A 22,496-nucleotide genomic window follows, 5' to 3' on the forward strand; every position below is an offset into this window, starting at 1 on the left:
TGCAGTGAGAAACATCCTGGCATCTTAGGCTCTTGCATTAAATAGCTGTTCTCCTTCAAGACCCAATTTAATGTGCGTTCCTGGGGCGGGGGGGTAGGGGATTCTGCTCTATACTCAGGTACACAGTCTCCTTCCACCTGATGGCCTTTGGGGTCTTCTCCAAGATCCTTCATGTCCAGCTGGATGAAAAAGAAAGGGGAGCGGGTAGAGGACCCCATGGGAAATCCTAACAGCTCAACCTTTGTACAGGGGTACCCGTCATCTCTGCATACTCATTGGTCAGGTTTTAGTCACACGCCTCTCCTAACTGCAAGGGAGGTTGGGAAATGTAGTCCAGTGTGTTGCAAGGGGCAGTGAAAACAAAGTTTGGTGAAATCTACAGCTGTGTCCTCCACCATTTCCTTACCATCTTCCTCAGAAAACTCACATACTTTGACACCTGCTTCTAACTTTTTTTCTCTCTCCTTGTCTCCCAACTTCGTCACTGGGGATCTCCATGTAGCCTCTCTGCTTGCTGGTAATTGAGTCAGTACCTGGTTCTGTCACATCACCCACCAAGAGTCTTGCCTTGCATGCAGACCCTCTCATGCAAGTTGTGCCTTCCTGCAGATTCTCCTTCAAGCACCTTTAGGAGGATCCTGGAGGGAGCTGAGTCCCTGCAAGATTGAAGATGGGGTGTCCCTTCTGTTGATGTTTTCTTTCCAGAAGGTTTGGGATTCTGAGCTGTGTTGCCTTGGCTGCCAGGTAAACAGAAACATCATGGTGCCGGGAAGGACAGTTGTTCTAGAGTTCTGGGGAATAATGCGTCAGAGTGGAAACACAAGAGGTGAGGGGACTGCAGAGCCCAGAGTGGCCACAGGTGCTGCCACACAAGGCCTGGGGAGCCTAGGGAGCAGGGGGCAACAGCCATGTATGACGGTCTCCCCCCTCCACTCCCATCCCTTCTTGGGCAGGAGCCCTTAATGGCATGGTTAGCTATATGGCTAAAATCTCACTCTTGTATGTGTCCAGGTCACAGGGTCTTGTGATGAGGCTGAGTTGTGTGTGTGTGTATGTGTGTGATGAGGAGTGGGGGGGGGTGATGATGCATAGTTGGGAAGCACTTCACTTTTAGAACACTCCACCCCTTTTTCTCTGAGTCTCACGTAGGGGAGCTGTGGAGGAGGGCAGCAAGGAGGGGCCGTCCTCAGGGGACTGCTGACTTTTGGGATTGTTCTTTCTTGTGTACTACTCATTCCTGCTGACCTGGCACATTGTGCAGATGTGGCATGGCAAGAGGTCTGTCTCTCTGTCCTCAAAACAAAACAAAACAAAACAAAAACGTGGTTGGTTTGTTTTTGTGATGCAGCTGAATGAAACCTTCTGGTCTTCAAAGACAGAGCCACATCTTGTGCAGTGAGATGCTCCTGCCAACAAAGCACTCAGAACTGTGACTTGAAGGAGAGATGGAACACTCGGGTTCTCAGAGTCCTTCTCCGCAACTGGGTCACTAGGACTCACTGGATTTCCAGGGAGCTCTGCCTGGCAGCATTTGTCCCCCTAAGGTGGAGGGCCCTCTGCCTCACCCCAAGGGGTTGCACCAAAACTATAGCCTTGGGTGTCATCTTCCCCCTCCAGGCTCAACTCTAGGGATGGAGGGAATGGGCAAGAAGAGTCGCCCATTCTTTGGGCAGGTCTCGCCTCCACCTTCTGACTGTGTTGCCTCTCTGTCACTCTGCCCTGACTTTGCCTTCTTTTTGGCTTGGTGGATGTGTAGCAGGGGCACCAGAGGCCACCCTTCTCTCTTTGAAGAGACTGGTGGTTTTATCAGCATTTCCAGGAAGCTTTTCTCTGACTTAGAGATAGAACCAAGTAAACACCCTTCATTCCCACCCGACTGTCACAGACATCACGTCTCATCAGGGCCAGCTCCTCCAGAACATAGTCTACCCATGTTATAGAACAAAGGGGCTAGTCCTCAATTCCACAAGGCCCTAGAGCAGGGATTGATGGGAAACTAGAGTGTGAAGCACTTTCAGTTTTGTTCCCAGCAATGAGTTTCAGTTGGAAGTTCTGGGAAAGAGCCAAGTTGTCACCATGCTCAAATGCCACGTGGAATTTCTCAAAATATGTGCAAAGGTGGCAGATTTTCAGAACATGGTTGGATGTCTGCTAACTTTTGGGAAAACTTCCTGTGGAAGGGTGCCTTTTCCCCACCCCTCCTTCTTTTTCCCTAAATCCATGGAAGCGCAGCCTGATGTGTTGTGTCTGACGGTATTATTTTCTTCGCCTTAGGTTTAAGATGCTGAATGATGAGAACTCCAGCCACCTGCTGTACTTTAACTGCGCGCTCAGGTGGTTCGCTCTGAGAATGGATGTCCTCATGAACATCGTCACCTTCATTGTGGCTTTGTTGGTGACACTGAGCTTCTCCTACATCAGTGCTTCATCCAAGGGCTTGTCATTGTCATACATCATCCAGGTAACAAACCCTTCACGGTGGGGCCTGGCCTGGAGGCTCTGACGTGGAGTGTACACATCAGGAGGGATTGAGGGAGCAGAAAACCCATCTTAGCGAAGAGAACCGAGGAGCTCACATCATGAAAAAGTTGGGCAGCTACGTGGGCTTCAGGCACCACTGGGTCTTGGCGCTTGGTTTTGTCCTCACAACTGTGCAGTGGTGGCCAGCAGCCTCTCGGGTCTTCAGCAGGATTCAAGCAGGAAGAAAGTCACTGAACAAGAGCTTCAAGCTGCTTCTCCTGAGATGAGTTGAGGCACCATGGAGCTGAGGAATAATTCAATCGAAGTGGTTGGTTTAAGCTAAGGGTTAGAATCACAGCCCTTCTCGCCAGGTCACATGGCTCTTGCACAAGTTGGAATGTGAAAGGAGTGGTGGGAATATGGTCGCAGTGTCTATGACACTGATTCTTGGATTGCCTGCTTTTGACTAGTGAATAGCTAGACGGCTTTTAGAGAGCTTTGGGCAGCATCCTTTACCTCAAGGAGTTTGCCTACTGCTGTGTAGTGGCCACAGGGTACTGCCGTAGGCTCTGCTTGCAGAAGACAGGGTTGGGAAGATTCTTCCAGGGTCACATGTGACAGTCACGATCTGTACCCAGGCCAGCCAGACTGGCGATTGTTTGACCCTTGTCCCCTGGCACATACTTTGTGCCATTCTCTTGGTAAATTTCTGTAATGTGGTCTTTACCCTTGGTTCTCCAATGGTCTAGGCGGTGTCCCAGATGGTAGATCTTTGCACATAGCTTGTTTGGTGGGCTGGGCTGTTTCAAAGTCAAAAGATTCTTCCTCTGGGATAAACTTCTCCTCTTCCTGTTTCCCAGACAATATCTCCCTCTCCGTTTCAACCTGTAACGCAATATTGCTTCAATATTGATTTCTTGAATCAAGTTTCTAAACTTCTTTTATCTCAAAGTTTCATCTTTTCTGGGCTGCTTATTTTTGGGGGGTGGGGGATTTTTCTGAACTTTGTCATTCTCCTTTGACTTTTAGAGCTGACGAACATAGAGTCGTATATTTAGTTTCCACAAGCTCTTTCTCAGGAGCGGTTGGCTGTGGACACATGAGCACGTAGCCAGCCTCTCTGTGGGCTCTTCCTCATGCCTGAAGCTTCTTTCTGCTGGACCGAAGCTCGTTAAGTGCCCGTAGCACATTCTGTTTCCATTTTATCAGAGAGCTTTCATCATTTCCTGCTTAGCAGAAGTCTGTCATTCTCTCACTCATTGGCATTCTTTCCCAACACCCTTGCTGCCAAAGGGCTATTCTTTGTTGGAATTGTTTCTGATATTATTATTATTTTGTCAAAAAAATTTGTTTATTTTTATGATTCAGAGTTACACACACACACACATAGGGAGACAAAGAGACAGAGAAAGAGAGAAAGAGATTCTTTCTACTGGCTCACTGCCATCTGGTCACAAATCAAGAATGGGCCAGGCCGAAGTCAGGGATCAGGAGCTTTATTTAAGTCTCCCATGTGGGTGAGGGGCTGAAGCATTTTGTGCCAACCTCTGCTGCTTTTCTAGGCCATTAGCTGGATCCAGGGAGCTGGATCAAAGGTGGAGAGGCTGAGACTCAAATCACTGCCATATGGGATCTCAGCATTTCAGGTGGCAGCTTTACTCATCGCAGCACAATGCTGGCCCTCTGATATTATCTTAATGACATTGGGGGCAGTGAGGGAGCAGCCTAGCATATTCTCAGTCCTCTGTCTTAAGTAGGGACACATGAATTGCCTGAGTTAGACAGTTTCCCTCACTGATGTTATCATTTGTTGTTCCTAGTAAATGCCAAACCAATAATGCTGTTCTAGAATTGGTCCAAGCAAAGCAGCTTTTCCTAATGAAAGTCAGGCTTTGGGGTGACACTACCAGGGTCCATGAACCTGCTTTCCTACCCTTCTGTGAAGTTTAGAGAACTTGCACTCATCGAGATTTCTGGGATGTTTCTCCAGCTGACCTTGTGGCTTTTTGAGCATTTGTTCCCTTTGGAGAATGCAGGATCAAAATGACAGAGCTTCACTCGCAAAGAGAGGAAACTGCCTAGATGGATGGGAAATTAGTGTGAACTCCTGCAGAGCAGACAGTGGATGTAAGGGCATATCAGCGAATAGAGTGAAGGAGGCAGGGCCCACACACGCTTTAGGAGCATTGCACCTGCCCTTCTCAAGGGCTGAATTCAACCATTCACTCATCAGACATCTGTTGAGCACCTGCTTTCACTGTCCTGGCTGCTGTGAATTCAGCATTAAATTATCTGGACAGAATATTTCAAATTAATCACAAGAATGGATGTTTAAATATTCTTACCTCAAAGACATGATAGATATTTGTGGGGATGTACGTGCTGAAGACCTTGGTTTGAGCATTATGTAATATACACACAGGTGCCGATGCTGTTGTGTACTAAGCTAAAGCCTCTGACTTTGGTGCCGGCATCCCTTCTGGGTGCTAATTCAAGTCCCAGCTGCTCCACTTCCATTCAGATCTCTGCTTATGGCCTTGGAAAGCAGCAGAGGATGGCCAAAATCCTGGGACACTGCACCCAATTGGAAGACAAGCAGAAAACTCCTGGCTCTTGGTTTCTGATTGGCTCAGCTCTGGCCATGATGGATGAACTAAAGCATGAAAGGTCTCTCTTCTTCTCTAACTCTACCTTTCAAATTCAAATAAATACATCATTTTTTCTTATTTATTTATTAAAAAAAATGATCTTACTTAGTTGATTAGGGAACAAAGGGTCAAGGACTACAGGAAAGTGGGTAATACCATTGTTTCTACATTAATATCATTTTTCCCCTGTGTCAGGGGAGAAACAAAGGGAAAAGCCCCACCCAGCCTCCCACCCATCCCAGGTCCCTGATGTGAGGCATGCTCTGTGGGTCCTGCTCAAGCAGTTTTGATAGTTCAACAGTTCTGATTTGCTGCCAATCTCACCATTCCAATCACGATGAAACCTAAAATGCTGAACATCATTTATTTTTAAAATAAGAATGTACACCTAGTGTTGAGGAGCTGGTGCTATGGTGGAGCAGGTGTGGTGATGCAATGCTGGCACCCATATGGGCAGAGATTCAAATCCTGACTGCTTATCTCCAGTCTCAGCTTCCTGCTAATGCGCCTGGGGAAGCAGCAGAGGATGGCTCAAATGTTTGGGTCCCTGTACCTACATGGGAGACCTAGAAGAGTCTTCTACCTCCAAGTTTCGGCTTTGCCCAGTTCTAACAGCCATGGTGGCTGTTTGGGGAGTAAACAAGTGGATGAAGGAAGACCTCTTCCTCTGTTCTCTCCCTACCCCTCTGTAATTTTGCCTTTCAAGTAAGTGAAATGATGGATATATATATGTGTGTGTGTGTGTGTGTGTGTTGAAACTTCATATAAGGACAGTATGTGGCCCAGTGAATTCACTCGCCCTTTGAGATGCTTACATCCTAAATTGGAGTGCATAGTTCAAGCCCAGGCTCCCTGCTTCATTTCAGTTTTCTATTAATACACAGCAGATGGAAGCAGCAGATGATGGCTCAGCTGGTTGGTCTCCTGCCATGCAGGTGGGAGACCTGGGTTGAGTTCTAGGTCCCTGGCTTCAGCCTAGGCTGTTGTGGGCATTTGGGGAGGAACAAGTAGATGGAAGATCGCTCTTTTTCCCCCACCCTCATCTCTGCCTTTCAAATAAATGAAACATATTCTAAAAAGTGTAAAGGATAAGAAGCATCCCTGTAGCTGATAAATATGCATATAATTGTATACCATTTTTAAAAGAAATGGATGTGGAGAGGTTCCAATCTAGCAGGCAGCTGGAAGAAATTGTAGGGCAAGCAGTGCAAGAGTGAGCAGGCCTCAGAGAGTCTGTGTCACAAAGGTAGCAGAGTGGGGTTGCTGTGGCTGTTGGGGGGAGCAGCATGGCAGCCAGCACTCCCAGGAGGCTTTGGCTGGGAGGTGAAGGACAAGGAAGAAGGAAGTCAAGGATCGGTGGATCAGGCCAAGGTGCTGAGGCATGGCTTGGGGACAGGCATGGGGTTGGAAAGTTTGAAGAAGGGGTAGACAGTGAGGTGGGTGGGCTGCAGAGCTGTGTAAGCCAGGGCAGGGGTGCTGCGTCTGTTCCAGGGAGGGTCCTTTTCATGATGATGTGGTAGACATCTGGATGGGCAGGGCTATTCTGGGCATTGTGCATTGCTTAGCAGCTCCCTTGCCTCTCTACTCCCCCATCCCTACTCCAGGCTGTGATGAGCAAGAAAAACTCCAGCACTGCCTGTGTGTTTGGGAAAGTCACTGGTGTCAGAGTGTGCAGCCCCAGGTCTGGGTGGGGCAGGGAGGTAGCGGGGAGGGGTTGCAGAACGGCTGAAGGCCTGCTCTGGGGACAGGAACCAGCCACTCTCCACCTCATCTGCCTACTTTCTATTGGATCACTTGTTTCTTACCATAGCTGCTACTTTTTAAATATTTATTTTATATATTTGGAAGGCAGAATTCCAGAGGAGAAAGAGAGAGAGATCTTCCATGCCATGGTTCACTCCCCAAGTGGCTGCAATGGCCATTAACTGGGCCAGATTAAACCTAGAATCCAAAAGTTCATCAGAGTTCCCAGAACCTGGGCCGCCATCTGCTGCTTCCCCAGGTGCATTTGCAGGGAGCGAGATTGTATGTGAAACAGTCGAGACAACAACAGGCAACCATACAGGATGCCTGTGTGTCAGGTAGTGATTTGACCCAGTGGGCATCAATGCTGGTGACCAGAGCTTTCTTACTCAGAATCCATCTGGGGGACTTGTTACCTAAAGCACCTCATCAGCTCACAGTCTCCCTCCCGTCATCCCTTCCAAAGGATCCCACCTCCCACCTCTCCTAGAGCATCTAACAAACACATGTAGACCATGACTCATTGTGCATATCCATGTGAGGCTCACCTGCACTCACTCTGTGTTGCCCACATGGAGCTGGTCTATCCGCAGCCAATTTGGGGAAGCAGTGCATAGCCCAAATCACAGTTCAGAAGGTATGTATTCCGTGGGTGGTGGATGGCTCCTTCCTCCAGCTCACTTTGTGATCCAGGGAGGGAGTGCTGATGCCCACACCCTACACACACACACACACACACACACACACACACACACACACAGCTTCTCAGGGCAGGCAGAGGTGCAGGCGTTTGGCACAGCCAGAGCAGACTCTGCAGGGAATGGTGGGAGTCTGAGGTTGCACTCAGCCCTGTCTTGGAGGTTGTGCCTCTACAGATTCAACCAAGATTGCATCAAAAGCAAACATCGGGATTTGGTACATCGGTGCTGAAAGTGTTAAGACACGTTTCTCCCTTTTATTCCCTCACCAGTGGGATGTAACAGCTGTCTAGCCAGCATTTCCACTGCAGCAGGGGTTATAGGTCATCTAGGGGTGATTGAAAATCGGTGCGGGATTCATATGTCAGTTCTGCACCTTTCTTATAAAGGTGAAAACATCTCCTGTTGATACTATGGAATGACAATACGTGCTCAACTTCCTTATCTCGGCATGGGACAGTTCTTGGTGGGTTTCCCAGGGCTCTCCAATAGACTCGTCCCTCAGCTGCACACAGCGGTACCTGCTTCTGCACACAGCTTTCTTGGCTGCCTTTCTTCCCTACCTTTTCTTGCCCACCCTCTATGAGTATTTTGGGGATTTACCACCTGTAGTAATTGGTTAAGGCTGGAATAACAATGTAAAGCCGGCCTGGTTCTCACTCCAGAGGAATTTATTCTCTCATGACTTGGTGGCAGACATCAGAAGTCAAGGTGTTAGCACTTCCGTGTTCCTTCTGAAGGCTCCGAGGCAGACTGTCCCTGTCCTTTGCCTGCTTCTGGTGGTTGCTTCCGTTCCTTGGCTTGTGGTCGCACCACAGCAATCTCAGCCTCTGGCTTCATGTCCACTTCTCTTCTTTGTGACTTCACTTCCTCTGTGTCTTACAAGGACACCTGTTCTGGTATTCAGGGCCCACTCAGGAATCTGGAGTGATCTTAAGAGCCTCACTTCACTCCCAAAGACCCCCTTTCCAGATGAAGTGGCGGGGATTTGTGTAGGGAGAGAGGGCTTGGGATGAAGAGCCCTCAGGTCTCTGATGGGGCTGGCTTCTGGGGGCTCATGCTAGATGGGGTCAACGGTTTTGGGGTGCTTATGTAGTGGTGGTGGTTTCCAGTGACTTCTTGATCTTGGGACTGCCCCCAGAGAGAGTCTCATATTTGGACAGAAGTGCATGTTGGAGTTGTGCAGTGGTTGGGGGGCCAAATGCCAACGGGGCAGCCAGGGGAGAGTACAGTTACCATTTGTTCCTCGACACAGAGCAAGTGAAGGCAAATGCTTGTGCTGGGACATCTCCTGGGGCAGGAGTCTGGGAATGCAGACTCTGGGCTTCCTTTGTGTGAGGTTCCAAGTGAAGCAGGGGAGGGAGGATTCTCCAGGGCTGTCCCCTGAGGGGTGGCACTGCAGAGCTGAGAAAGGAAAGGGCTCTGAGTGACAGGCTGTTCCTTGCCAACAGCTCAGCGGGCTGCTCCAAGTGTGTGTGCGCACAGGAACTGAGACCCAAGCCAAATTCACCTCGGTGGAACTGCTAAGGGAATACATGTTGGTAAGAAGTTGGCGCATGAGCAGAAGGGGGCACAGTGACCCTGTAGATTGCAGAATCATATTTGACTTGTTCAGATGTACAAAGAGATGTTAGGGGGGAAAAAAAGTTGTGCTGGTCACCCCTCTTCTTAAATTGTTTATAAGACAGTCTAAATCCTTAACATTGAATGTTCCTTAAGGGTAGTTTTTATACATACAAAGGGCAGGTGAGTGGCTTGCTTTGGTTGCCAAAAGTTAGAACTTGATCAGCTGAAGCTGCAAGCTGAAAGAGAAAGAAGCACAATGTTACACTTCTTTAGAAGCCTTTCTATTCTGCTTGCAGATTCCGCTAGTCGTTGCGAAGAAGTCCCGCTGGTTCTGTTAGTCACTCCCAAGGGCCTGTAAATGGTGTTTGGCTCCATCTGCAAACGTCATTAAACACTTTGAAACATTTTGGACTGCATTTTAAAGTTTAATACATTCAGTTTGCTTTTTTAAGTACCTCAATGATCAGATTTCACAAACCAATCTTCCTATTTATATACATGTAATAAATTAAACTTACAAATCTGGTGAACTCAAAGTTCGCCTGACATTTCAACGCCCTACACCAACAAGAAGTTTTTGGCTTAAAGTTGTGTTTCAACCAATGATGCAATTATACGTTTAACACGAGACAGAAACACAATCCCAGATTTTATTAATATTAGAACTATTGCACCAAATCCTCCTCCAATTAAGAATGCTACTGCTGTGGTCTTTCCTCCTCCTAAACCTGTATTCTCAATTCTGAATCTTCTAGGAGCTAAGCAAAAACAACTCTCCACGGGTACAGGTCATTTTCTCAGCCCATTGAGGTTCTGATCAGCCAGAGAAGGGGCTCATCAGTCACCCCAAGGAGCACATGGGCTCTCTTTTCTGGTCAGTTAACAGGAACCTCCTAATCAGAGGCAGGTTCAGCCTTAAAACCAAGCCAAGCTGCTGCTCTCATTAGACAGACTGCATTGCTGGGCCTCTTAGGAGATGCAGGTGCCCCCTTGCCCCTGAGTGGAGCTGACTGTCCTGCATTCTCATCACCTCCCCACCTCCATCCCCACGACACCTCTTGCAGGTGCTGAGATGATAACTGCTCCAATCCTGTAGATCTCAGATCCAGGCCACATGCCCAGGTTCCCTTGGTCCCCATGGGAGCTGTCTCTTACTTCCTGTGGCGCAGCCATACTGTGTTCACTAAGCTCCAGGGCTTTTCTTTCTAGTCTCCCAAACATCAGGCCCTTTGTACCAGCTGTGACTGCTGCCGCCAAGGCTCTAGATTCAAATTCTCTGTTAGCCACTTCTTCTCAGCACTTCTGGTCTCAGCGCCAGTGTCACATCCTCGCAGATGCCATCCGCCACCCTGCTTATCGTCCTCCACCCTGCCTGTTGTCTGCCACGCTGCCTGTTGTCTTCATTTCTATTATTTTTTTTTCTTGTTTGTAATGTGACATGCACCCTGGTGTTGGGGTGTCCCCACTGGTCTGCACCCCAGTGCCTAGGAATGTGGGAGTGAATATATGGAATGCAAGGAAGAATTAGGGGTAACTCACTGTTCCACTCTGCTTTTCAGACCTGTGTTCCTGAGTGCACTCATCCCCTTAAAGCAGGGCCCTGTCCCCAGGACTGGCCCAGCCATGGGGAGATAACCTTCAAAGACTACCAGATGCGGTACAGAGAGAACACCCCGCTGGTCCTTGACGGGCTGAATTTGCACATCGAGAGTGGGCAGACCGTGGGCATTGTAGGGAGAACAGGCTCCGGTGAGCACCACCAGCTCTGCTCTTGCTTCTTTCTTTCTTATAAAAATGGACATGTTTTTGTTTCGAGATTCAGAGAGAGGAGGGCAAACGAAAGAGAGATCTTCCATCTGCTGGTTCACTCCTACAGAGGGGCTGGGCCAGGCTGAACCCAGGAGACTCATTTGGGTCTCTCATGTGAATGGCAGGGATCCAAGGGCTTTGGCCATCTTCTGCTGGGTTCCCAGGCCATTATCAGGGAGCTAGACCAGAAGTGGGGGGCCAAGATACAACCCAGCATCCCGTGTTGCAAACAGCAGTTTTATGGCTGTATCACATGCCACCCCCACCCCCCGCTGTCATTTTTTTAGGTTGTGTTCTATACATCCCCAGAGCGTGCTGTTTATTAAACCACAACAGAGAAGCACCATGTGCCTGTGGGACTGACTGCTGTCTCCCCTCAGATCTCTTTCCTGTAAATTAGGATCTCAGGTTCAGCAGTGGAGGGAGTTGGGAGCTAACGCCCAGCAGCAGTTTCTAATTGATTAGATGATACTCATTCTGGTGAAAGAGGCTGGGTGCTGGCTGAGGGGGTCCCTGCAGGGACAGGGCAGGGTGGGGAAGGGAAACTGTGTTAGGGTGGCTTCAGGCAAGCCCCAGAACCAGGAATCCCTGCCTGTCAGGAGCTATTTGTTTCATTGCCTTAAAAATCCTTGTAATTACCCACTTTGCTGTGACGGACACAAGTTGGAACTGACGTGGAGGTTGTGTTCCCTGTCGCCCTTGCCTGTGCGATTCCCAGGGAAGTCCTCGCTAGGTATGGCGCTGTTCCGCCTAGTGGAGCCTGCAGGCGGCACCATCCTCATCGATGCTGTGGACATCTGCTCCGTGGGTTTGGAAGACCTCAGAACGAAGCTGACTGTGATCCCCCAGGACCCTGTCCTGTTTGTAGGTACAGTAAGGTAGCTGTTTTTTGCTCATTGTGCATTCCTATTTTTGCATAGTGAAATCAGACCAGCACAGCATGGCCAGCATGGGGCTGAGCCAACTCGGGGAGACAGGGGACAGGGCTGGCAGGAGGACCCTGATGAGATTTACTGCTTCCGCATTAAGTTGTCAATCACTGAGATGCTTGCTCCTGACAGGTCCTAGACAGCCCTGTTTTATCTGTGTATCTTACCAGGCTTTCCAGCAGACACTGTCAGAAGCACCCCACTTTGCACACTGAGTAAGTGATTCCCCTCCATTTATAGCCACTTGTGTGATGATTCCTTGCTACCAGGGAGCAAACAGAAGCTGGACAGCTGCGTGCCAACAGGGCTGCAGCTTCCTGCCAGGGGCTGAGGTCAAAGTGCGAGGGGAGAACCACAGCTGCCTCCTCCCTCTCCTCCTCCTCCTTCTTCAACTTCTGTTTTTTACTTATTGTTTTCCATGATACAGTTTTTTTTTGTTATTAACATTGTATTATGTGATACAGTTTTATAGGCACTGGGAGAAGATTCCCACCTCTATACCCTCCCCCTGGTGGATTCCTCACCTTGCCTGCATAACCACGTTCAAGATTAGTTGAGATGTCCTTGCCACAGACAGTTACGCTCGATTAAGTCGCGTTTTATAGTAGATAAGTTCGTGGCTCTTGGGGAGCCTTCTTTGAGTTGAAGGTAGCGTAACGAGAAAGTTCGGTCGTTACAAACGCACCAACCCTAGTCTCTCGCAACTCACACTTTATGGAATTCATTGGACATGTTGTTGGGCTAAACATATGTTGAAAAAATCATGCCAAGTTCTTCTACGAAAAATTGGGTTGAGAAGTATCAATGTGGTTCAAACCAAATAACGACCAAAACAACACAAAATTACAAGATAAATCAATCAGACAACATGTGGCATCTAACCTTTTGGGATTGCTTCTTTTCTTGGTTTTAGTTTCCAGTTGGGCCATTTAGCCACAAAGTCACTCTTTTATGTTCTTTTTTCATCTAGCTGAGTGTATTCCAGGGTGGTAGGATGAACAAAGTATCTTATCAATGTCTGTTGATGGGCATTTTGGTTGTTCATTTTTTTGTAATTATGATTGTGTGAGTGAAACATGGGCTGCATGTTGGTTTGTCGTAAAACTGGTGTGTTGGTCTATTATAGGCGTGTAGTGTGGGTTTCTGTAAGCAGGGAACATTTTGGGTTGTTTAAGTGTTCTCCGGATATGATTTCATAAAGCTGTACCCATTTGGCCGTTCCCCCAGTCAGTGGGTAGGGTTTTTCCCGCCCATCTGCAGCAGTGTTCGTTTGTGTTCTTGTTTATGTGGGGCCACTTTCTGGTGTTAGGTTGGTACTCAACGCAGTTATATTGGATTTTGTATTGCCGGGCGCTGGACACAATTTTTTATATGTTTGTTTGCCATTTGGATTGGGTTCCTTTGTGAAATGTTATGCACATTTCCCGTGCCTTTTTGCGTGGCTTGTTTGTTTTGGTTTTTTTGGTTGTTGTGAAGTGTTCTGTTATCAGCGATAAGTTTTTGTAGGCACAAGGGTTTCCCCTTCCCCTCCCCTTCTTGCCTTACCGATTTCCCCAACCCCCAATTTGCTCCCACGTTATCACAATAGTATAGTTCCATAGTGCAAATTACTAACTTAACTTTCTGATATTTAAAGGTAGTCCCTCCTGGTGTAATGTAGAGGTGATAAGTTTCATTGGCAGTCCTATTTGTTTAGGAATAGAAGCTCATACTTGCCCGTGTGCTAGTCTTCCTTGTATGGTTCATATATACATTCTTTGCATAGTGGCTGCTTTCTATCCGGGAGTCTGTGATATTTCTCCTTTTGGAATTGGTTTGCTTCACTAAGCAAAATGCCTTTCAGGTGGACCATTTTGTTGCAAATGATGAAATTTCATTCTTTTTAATGGCTGAATAGTATTCCCTAAAGTAGATGTACCACTTTTTTTTTTTTAATCCATGGCTCTGTTGACAGGCATCTGAGTTATTTCCTTGTCTTTGTGAATTGTACTGCTCTAAAAGCAGGATTGCAGGTGACTCTTTAGAATGTAGATTTCACTTGATTTGGATATATTTTCAGGAGTGGTATAGCTGGATCATATGGAGATGAATTCTTAGATGTCTGTGCACTCTCCATACTGATTTTCATAATGGTTGTACTAGTTTCCATTCCTACCAACAGCACGTTAGGGTGTCTTTCCCCCCATATCCGTGCTAATAGTTGTTATTTATTGATTTCTGTATGTAGACCATTCTCATTGGTGTTCCATGGGACCTCACTGTGGTTTTTATTTGCACTTTCCTGATAGCCAGGCAGACTGAGCATTTTAAAAATGTGTTTATGAGCCTTTTTAATATCATCTTTTCAAAGTATCACTTCAAATGTCCTTTGTCCATTTCTTAGCTGGGTTACTTGTTTGCTGTTGTTAAGTGTCTGGAGTTTCTTGTAAATCTTGGGTATTAGTCCTCTATCTGTTGTGTAATTTGCAAATATTTTCTCCCTTTCTGTTGGTTGTCTCTTCGTTTATTAACTGTTTCCCTTGCAGTGCAAAAACTTCTTAGTTTGATGTAGTCCCATTTGTTGATTTTTGCTTTAATTGCCTGTGCTTTGGGGAGCTTCTCTGAGAAGTCTTTGCCTACAGCTGTGTCTTGCACAGTTTTCCTGATGTTTTTCCTTAGTAATTTGATGGTGTCAGATCATATGTTTAGATCCTTGATCCATTCCAGTTTGAAAAATTGGAAAATATCCAATTTTCCCAACACCATTTGTTAAAGAGACTACTCTTTCTCCTTGGGTTGTTTTTGGTTCATTTGCCAAAAATTAGTTGGTTGTAGATGTGGGGGGTCACTTCAGGGGTGTTTATTTTGTTGCTGGTCTTCAGGTCTTTTTTCGCGCCAGTACCAGGCTGTTGTGATTATCACTGCCCTGTAGTATATCATGAAGTTTGTTATTGTGATAGCTCCAGGTTTTATTGTTTGAAAGCTTTAGCTGTTTGAGGGCTCTTATATTTTCATATGAATTTTAGCATCATTTTTTTTCTGGCTCTGAGAAGAATGTTGTTGAGTTTTTATTGGAATTACATTGAATCTGTAGATGACTTTTAATTATGTGGACATTCTGATGATATTGATTCTACCAATTCAAGAACACCGGGAACATTTTTTCATGATTTGATGTCTTCTATTTTTTTTTTTTTTCTGCTTTGTAGTTATCATCATTATAGAGATCTTTCATATCCTTGGTTCGGTTTTTCTAAGGTATTTGAAGTTTTTTTTGCCTCTTAATGAGACTGATCTTGAAAAGTTTTTTTTTTTTTCAGATATTATTTGTGTATAGCAAGGTGATTGGTTTATTGGTTGATGTGATTAATTTTGTAAGCTATGAACTTGCTAAATTCTCTAATGAGTTCGATGAGTTCCAGTAGTCTCTTGTTGAGTCTTTGGTTCCCCTGTAGAGAATCATGTCCTGTGCAAACAGGGATAATTTGACTTTCTCCTTTCTAATTTGTGTTCTTTTGATTTCTTTTTCTTGCCTGATAGCTCTGGCTAGTAGTTTCAGTCCGATGTTCAGGAGCAGTGATGAGAGTGGACTTCCTTGATTGATTCCAGATCTTTGTGAGAATGCCTCCAGCTTCTCCCCGTTGAATCTGATGTTGGCTTTGAATTTTTCCTATATTGCCTTGATTGTGTTAATTTGGTTGAAGTTTTAACATGCAGGCTTGCTTAATGCCCTATCGTGAGGTCTACCTTGAAGAAGGCTTTATGCCCTGATGAAAAGAATATATACTCTGCATCTGTAGGATGAGATATTCTGTAGATATTGATTAAGTCCACTTGGCCCATGGCATATGCTAAGCTCTGTTGTTTCTTTGTTGAGTTTCTGTCTCGTTGATCTGTCCATTGATGAGAATGGAGTGTTGAGAGCTCGCACTATTATTATCTATGTCTCCTTTTTTTAGCAATTGTTTTGCATAGCCAGGTACCCTCACGTTGGGTGCATATACACTTACTAAAGTTGTTGATTTTTGTTAAATGTGTCACTTGATCATTTTGTAAAGTCTTTCTTCTTTTCTTTTAGAGGATTTTGTTAAAATCTATTTTGTCCAATATTAGAATGGCTATTCCAGCTCATTTTTCCTTCCCATTGGCTTAGAACATTTTTTTAATCCTTTGGCTTTTAGTATGCATGTATCTTTGTTGATGAGATGTGTTTCCTGAAGCAGATAGATGGACCTTGTCTACATCCTTCAGTTGCAGAGTTTAGGTCCTTGTTTTCAGGGTTATTGCTGAGTAGCAATTTGGTTCCATCACTTTAATACAGATTTTCTCATTGTTTGATTCATGGTTTTGTGTGTGTAGGAGGGGGTTAGGGGTGGCCTTCCTGGGATGTTCTCCACTTCTGTCTTCTTGATTATGGTGGGTGCTATTCTCATTTTCTGTGTGTAGCGCATCTTTAAACATCATTTGTAGGGCTGGTTAGGTAGAAACAAGTCCTTTCAATTCCTGCTTGTTTTGAAAGTTCTTTATTCCATCTCTATGTAAAAATTAAAGCTTTGCTGGCTATAGTATTCTGGGTTGGCAGTTTCTTTTTTTGAGACCTGGATTATGTCTCTCTATTCTTTCCCAGCCTGTAGGGTTTCTGATGAGAAGTCAGCTGTGAATCTGATTGGAGATCCTCTATAGGTTATCAGACGCTTCTCATGTGCACATTTAGGTATCTTTAGTGTTTTGTGCTCAGCTATAGAAAGTTTGAGATAACCAGTTTCTCTATGAACCTCATGCAGTGCCCAGCCCTTGGGGGAGAGGACTGTTTCTCCCCCTCAGCACCAAATGCAGCAGGGAAACCATATTTCCTGGATGTGGAGCTGGCCCTGGGATAAATGCACATTAGGTCTTGAAACATCAGTATCACATTCTGCTGTGACATCCTCAGTCCTTGGTGAGGCCCTGGGGACTACAAAAGTCCCTCTCACCTCTGAAGGCTGAAGGAACAGAGTGGAGGGGCCACATGTGCACTTGCTGTCACCATCCCTGACCCAGAGTTTTGCCGTGCAGCTCCACTGCACAGGTCTGCAGTGCCTCGCTGGGTGCTGCTGCCTCTCGGTTGCAGTTTCCCATCCCACTGGAGTTCTCTGTTGCATTAGCGTGTTGCAGGTGCTTGGGCTCATGGCCTGCAGTTGGTAGTCCTGGACCTTCACCACCTCCTGTTGTCCCCCTCATTCTACAGAAACTCCTGGCCCCTCTTACTGGTCCTTCAGAAATCTAACTCCCTCTGTTTTTCCTTTGTTGCAGGTACAACTTGGACCCATTTGAGAGTCACACTGATGAGATGCTCTGGCAGGTTCTGGAGAGAACATTCATGAAAGACACGGTAGGTCTCTGGGGCTGCACCAGGCACAGTGTGGCAGGCAAACCTGGGCCAAAGCTCATCAGTGGGCACCTGTGTGTCAGCAGGATGCAGTCCTCACTGCTCTTTTTTTTTTTAAGACTTATTTTGTTTATTTGAAAGGCAGATTTACAGATGGTAGAGTGACACAGAGAGCGATAGAGAGCTTCTGTCCATTAATTCACTCCCCAAACATCTGCAATGACCAAGGCTGGGCCAGGTGCAATCCAGGAGCCAAACGTTTCTTCTAGATTTCCCATGGGGGTGCAGGGGTTCAGGTTCTTGGGTCATCCTCTGCTGTCTTCCAAGGACATCTTTAGCAGGGAACCAGGGCTGGGGTAGAGCAGTGGGATTCCAACCTGTACCCACTCGAGATGCCAGGCATTGCAGAAGATGGCCTTACCTACTGCACCCCACTGACTTTTTATCAAAGCACCCCTAGACACTGCTTCTGGGATCTGCCATGATCCATCATGAGCTCCACATGTGTATATGTTGCATCAGTTGACCTCACAGCAGTCCTCTGCGGTTGGCCCTCTTGTCCCTTGACTTAAAGATGTAGAAATTAAAACTCAGGGCAGTAACAGGTCCAGGCTGTTGAGCTGTAGATTGTGACCTGAACCCTGATTCCAGAGCTGTGGGAGCACACTAGTAGCTCACAACAGAAAATTCAGAGGAAAGTGAGGGACTGTTTGGGAGGGGCTTGCCCTGGAGGAGCTGCAGCCCCAGTAGGGATCAGCAGGCCAACAGCCCCAGCCCTGTAGCCTGAATGACTCATCTCTTCCAAGACTTGGCACCCATGTGAGCCTCTCTCTCTCAGATGCTATGACTTGTTCTTGCAGCTGCATCAGACCCCAACTTGCCTTTTCCTCTCTTGGTGACCAGAAAATTCTTGCATCCCGTCACTGTTTTGTCATGGGGGTAGCAACCCCGGTGCCGTTGCCACTTGGCTCTGTGTTCATTGCAGCTGGCAGTGCCTGATTGGTACTCCTTGGTGAGTTGTCCACAGGGTTCCACGGGTCCAACTGTGATTCTAAATTATGCAAGTCTGCCTCCTCTCTAGTCCTTCCTCAAGCCGTGCCTGTTTGCAGTGTCAAAATGATTGTTGTTTTGTGCCTTTCCCACAGTAAAATAAAGCCAGCGGATGAATTCACAAGAGGAGGCCATCAACAGGAACGAGGCGGAACCACTGTATAGATCATCAGCATCAATGCGCTGCTTTCTCTGCTTTTTTTTTTATATATATATATAGATAATGAAACTCCCGGAAAAATTACAGGCAGAAGTCACAGAAAATGGGGAAAACTTCTCCGTAGGGGAACGCCAGCTGCTCTGTATGGCCCGGGCGCTTCTCCGTAATTCAAAGGTAAGGAGACAGCATGGAAAGTGGATCTGTCAAATTGTGACTATTTCCTGTGGTGCTCTCCCTGTGGTTCTCCTCCAAAAGGGAGGTAGAGCCACCGGTTTGTCTTTCAGTAAAGAGATGACGATTGAGCCACTTAACAAACAGTCACGTTTTTGTTTCTTAAGACTAACACGAGGGTAAAAATGGAAAAATCACAGCTATTTCTGGCGGAGGCGCCTTGCTCCCCTGAGGTTCTCCCCTGCCGGGAGGTCTAGTTTCCATATTTTCTCTAGGATGACTTTGGCAATTCTGCCTTTGCAATTTCCCCACTTTGTCCCTGAGCCGTTCTGAGTCCTTATAAACAGGACCCAGGACACTGGAAAAGGCCACCAGGATGCTCTCCTGTGGACATTGTGGGATGGACACTTTGCTCTCCTAGGGACTTAGCCACCCTTGCTTGCTGCTTTCCAGGAGTCCTCTGCTGTTGCTATAGAAATCTACAGAGACCCCATGAAGGTGAAACCCATTGTGCTTGTCATGCTAAGGACAGGGGAAAGGGAACCTGCTGTAATGCCACTCGGGGTGGTATCTGTGTATCTTGTGCTCATGATAAGGCTCAGTCTCCTTTCACTAGCCAGGAAATAGATCCTGGGGTGGGAGTGAGGGGGGTGAGTCAAGCAGCTAGACAGAGGTTGGAGCACAGTTAGGGACCGAGGTCAAGCTCTTTGATTTGCTGTATCAAAGGGGTTGGGGCAGGCAGACCAATCTCCTTTCCCTTCAAAAAGATGCCCCACGTCCTGATAACATGGAAACTTCCACACATGAGTTACAGACTTGAGAGTCTGGCTTCTGGAGGCCAGAAAAGGTCAGGGAAAAGTTTATTGCTGAGAGCCCAGAGAAGGAATGTGGCCCTAAAAACCAGTGCCTTGGTTTTAGGGCTTCTAACTTTTAGGGTTGTAGGTTAATAAATATGGCTTTCAGTCTCTAAACTCATGGTAATTTCTTAGAGACAATGATAGGAGAACAAATGTCAGTGCTGTTCTTTTTAACTTAGGCTGATTCACCCTAGCACAGTATACACTGTGTAGGGCTTCTTCCAGCCTGTCTAGATGGTTAGAATAAGCCATTTACCAAGAGGTAAGCTCCTTGCTCTAGCAAGTCCCTCAGAGGAAGGGGAAGGTGATGTGATGGGACTTACATCTCATTCTTTGCAAAGACTTAGCTCATTACTTTTCAGCTTTTCTTCTTGTAAGCAGAACGAAAACTATGAATTTACCTCTCAATACAGCTTTGGCTCAGTGTGACATGTAGGGCATTCCCTTCTCCAACAGATCATTCTCCTAGATGAAGCCACTGCGTCAATGGACTCCAAGACGGACACACTCGTCCAGAGCACCATCAAGGATGCCTTCAAAGGCTGCACCGTGCTGACCATTGCCCACCGCTTGAACACGGTTCTCAACTGTGACCGGGTCCTGGTCATGGAAAATGGCAAGGTGCTGCAAGCTCATGTCAGTGTTACCTCCCTGTGGTTTGGGCATTCTAGTGGGTGGGCGTTTTCTGGAAATTTCATTTCTTCTTCTCTGACTTTCAGGTGATTGAGTTCGACAAACCTGAGGTCCTTGCTGAAAAGCCAGATTCTGCATTTGCCATGTTGCTAGCAGCAGAAGTCCAATTGTAAACATCCATACTGCTGAGTTTAGAGGAGAAGGAAGATATGTGGGATGTTGGTTGAGTGTTGCTAGCAGCAAGAGCTGTCACCTGGACAGGCTGCCACCTCCCACTTGGGGGTACAGGCAGCCGAGGCCACAGTGCTATCCCCTACCTTGCCCGCAGTTCTTGCCACCTCTCCTCATTTGGTGGATTTGGGCTAGTTCTGAATAGAAGATGAAGTCAGTGGATTTAAAAACTGGCCCTTACTTCCTAATTCCCACAAGGGCCCCTCATGTGTACCTACTAATACCATTGTACCGCCTGAGAACGGAAATGCTGTAACTTTCCACTGAAAGCTGCTCCAAGCAAACAGAACAGGAAAAATGCCCAAGGATGGCATTTGCAAGGGTTTCCTGGCCTTGCTTTTAACAGGGAGAAAAGCAGAATTCTCTGCTTGCTTAACCCCTGTTCATGTCTGCCTTGACTGCATGACAAGCAGCAACCACACAGATCCGCAGTCTGAAAGATGGGTTACAGTGTTGGCTGAAAAAAAAAGTGTTTAATCATCTTATGTGTTCAATTGATGTATTAGAATAACCAGGAAAACAAAATGCCAGAGAAGCTCTGTAAATGACATTTTTATATCTTCTTTATTGGTCATTAAAATCTAATAGGAAATTAAACTACCCTGAACTGCTCCCCTACAATTATTTAACTGAGGGTGTTGCAGTTTCTGTATGGCTTCTTCTCTCAGATCCCTATCTCTTTCTCCCCGACTCAGTATTATAGAATCACAATTGTTTACTGTGTCTTTCATGGTTTGCTGTAATGGATGGGGGTAGCCCTGGGAGTGAATGCTGTAACAAGTGGTGACATTTCAAAAGGAAAACAAATGGCAAGTCCAGTGGGTTCCTAGGCAGGTCTGCTGAGGGCACCACAGAAGTTCTGGCCAGATTTCCTGCCTTGATTTCTGAGGTCCCTGATGTTTCCTGGTCCCCATGCTAACTCCCTAGCACCCAGGCTAAACTGTAGACACAGCACAGGACAAAGATTCCATTCACTGCCCCTCCCTGTTACTCTCTGAGTCTTGGTCATGCACCTGCCCCTCTCCAGCCATACCTGAAGATATGCACCATGAATGCTGAAGAAATTTACACCTGCAGCATGCACAAATGGCAACATCTGATGAATTCAATCAGATACAGCCACGGAGGGTGTACTGGCGTTTCACATACACATCTGCTGATTCCTGGCTTCAGATATCAGATTGTGATAGGACACCTGGGACAGGACAGTCTGCTGGCTGCTGGAATGGGTGCTGGCAGGGGTTTCTTCCCATTGCCAGGTTTGTATGCAGTGTTGGAAACTTTCTTGAGGTCCATGGAAAGAGGGGACAATAGATGGAGAACACACCCTGGCTCAGGACATTGTGCTGCTTTTGTGCTGCTTGCTGGCTCATAGCCCCACCCTGCAGACCTCCCATCTTGCCACAGTACCCAACGCTTTTCTCTTGAAGCCACAATTTGAGCTGGGTTGTGGGCAATGCACAAGATGCACACCCTTCTTCTTTCTGGGATGATGTGGGGGGTTTTGATCTGAGTGAAAGTCAACCCCATCTGGCCCCAGAGATTCCACTCATCTTCCTGAGCTCAAAGTGCATGGATCTACAACTGACTGTAAGCAGAGTGATTTTCTTTTTCTCTCTCTCTTCTCTCTTCTCTTTCTTCCTTCCTTCCTTCCTTCCTTCCTTCCTTCCTCCCTCCCTCCTTCCTTCCCTCCCTCCCTCCCTCCCTCTCTCTCTCTCTCTCTCTCTCTCTCTTTCTTTCTTTCTTTCTTTCTTTCTTTCTTTCTTTCTTTCTTTCTTTCTTTCTTTCTTTCTTTCTTTCTTTCTTTCTTTCTTTCTTTCCTAACATTTAAACTCATATGCAGAGAGAAGGAAGAGACACAGAGAAGAAGATTTCCTGTCCATTGATTCACTCCCCAAGTGGCCACAATGTCTGGAACTGAGCTAATCTGAAGCCAGCAGTTTCTTCCGGGTCTCCCACGCAGGTGCAGGGTCCCAAGGCTTTGGGCCATCCTCAGCTGCCTTCCCCTGACACAAGCAGGGAGTTGAATGGAAAGCAGGGCAGCCAGGATTAGAACCAGGGCCCATATGGAATCCCAGATTATACAAGGTGGGGGCTTTAGCCGTTAGCCTACCGAACCAAGTCCAACAGAGTTTATAATTCTCATCTCCTCCTGAACCTCCATGCAAGTTCTGCCTGTTTTGCTCACCTTCAC

At 46.7% G+C, this 22,496-nt stretch overlaps 1 protein-coding gene across 4 annotated transcripts in view; it reads left to right on the forward strand.

Annotated features, from left to right (window-relative positions):
- Positions 1–20,902, forward strand: part of ABCC12 (ATP binding cassette subfamily C member 12) — a 63,098-nt gene extending 42,196 nt beyond the window's left edge. For 2 of the 4 annotated variants that reach the window (XM_040982139.1, XM_040982140.1), the window contains 8 exons: positions 2,275–2,461; positions 9,001–9,090; positions 10,675–10,864; positions 11,643–11,802; positions 17,125–17,203; positions 18,471–18,584; positions 19,895–20,059; positions 20,158–20,902. In XM_040982139.1, coding sequence (XP_040838073.1) covers positions 2,275–2,461; positions 9,001–9,090; positions 10,675–10,864; positions 11,643–11,802; positions 17,125–17,203; positions 18,471–18,584; positions 19,895–20,059; positions 20,158–20,244 — 1,072 coding nt within the window. In that variant the 3' untranslated portion in view covers positions 20,245–20,902. The remainder of the gene's footprint in view (positions 1–2,274; positions 2,462–9,000; positions 9,091–10,674; positions 10,865–11,642; positions 11,803–17,124; positions 17,204–18,470; positions 18,585–19,894; positions 20,060–20,157) is intronic. The other 2 variants (XM_040982138.1, XM_040982142.1) reach the window with 2 other exon arrangements.
- The last annotated feature ends 1,594 nt before the right edge of the window (positions 20,903–22,496 follow it).

Source organism: Ochotona curzoniae, unplaced genomic scaffold (assembly GCF_017591425.1).
Source record: "Ochotona curzoniae isolate NIBS_2020 unplaced genomic scaffold, NIBS_Ocur_1.0 contig_3622, whole genome shotgun sequence".
In the NCBI taxonomy this organism is placed as follows: domain Eukaryota; kingdom Metazoa; phylum Chordata; class Mammalia; order Lagomorpha; family Ochotonidae; genus Ochotona; species Ochotona curzoniae.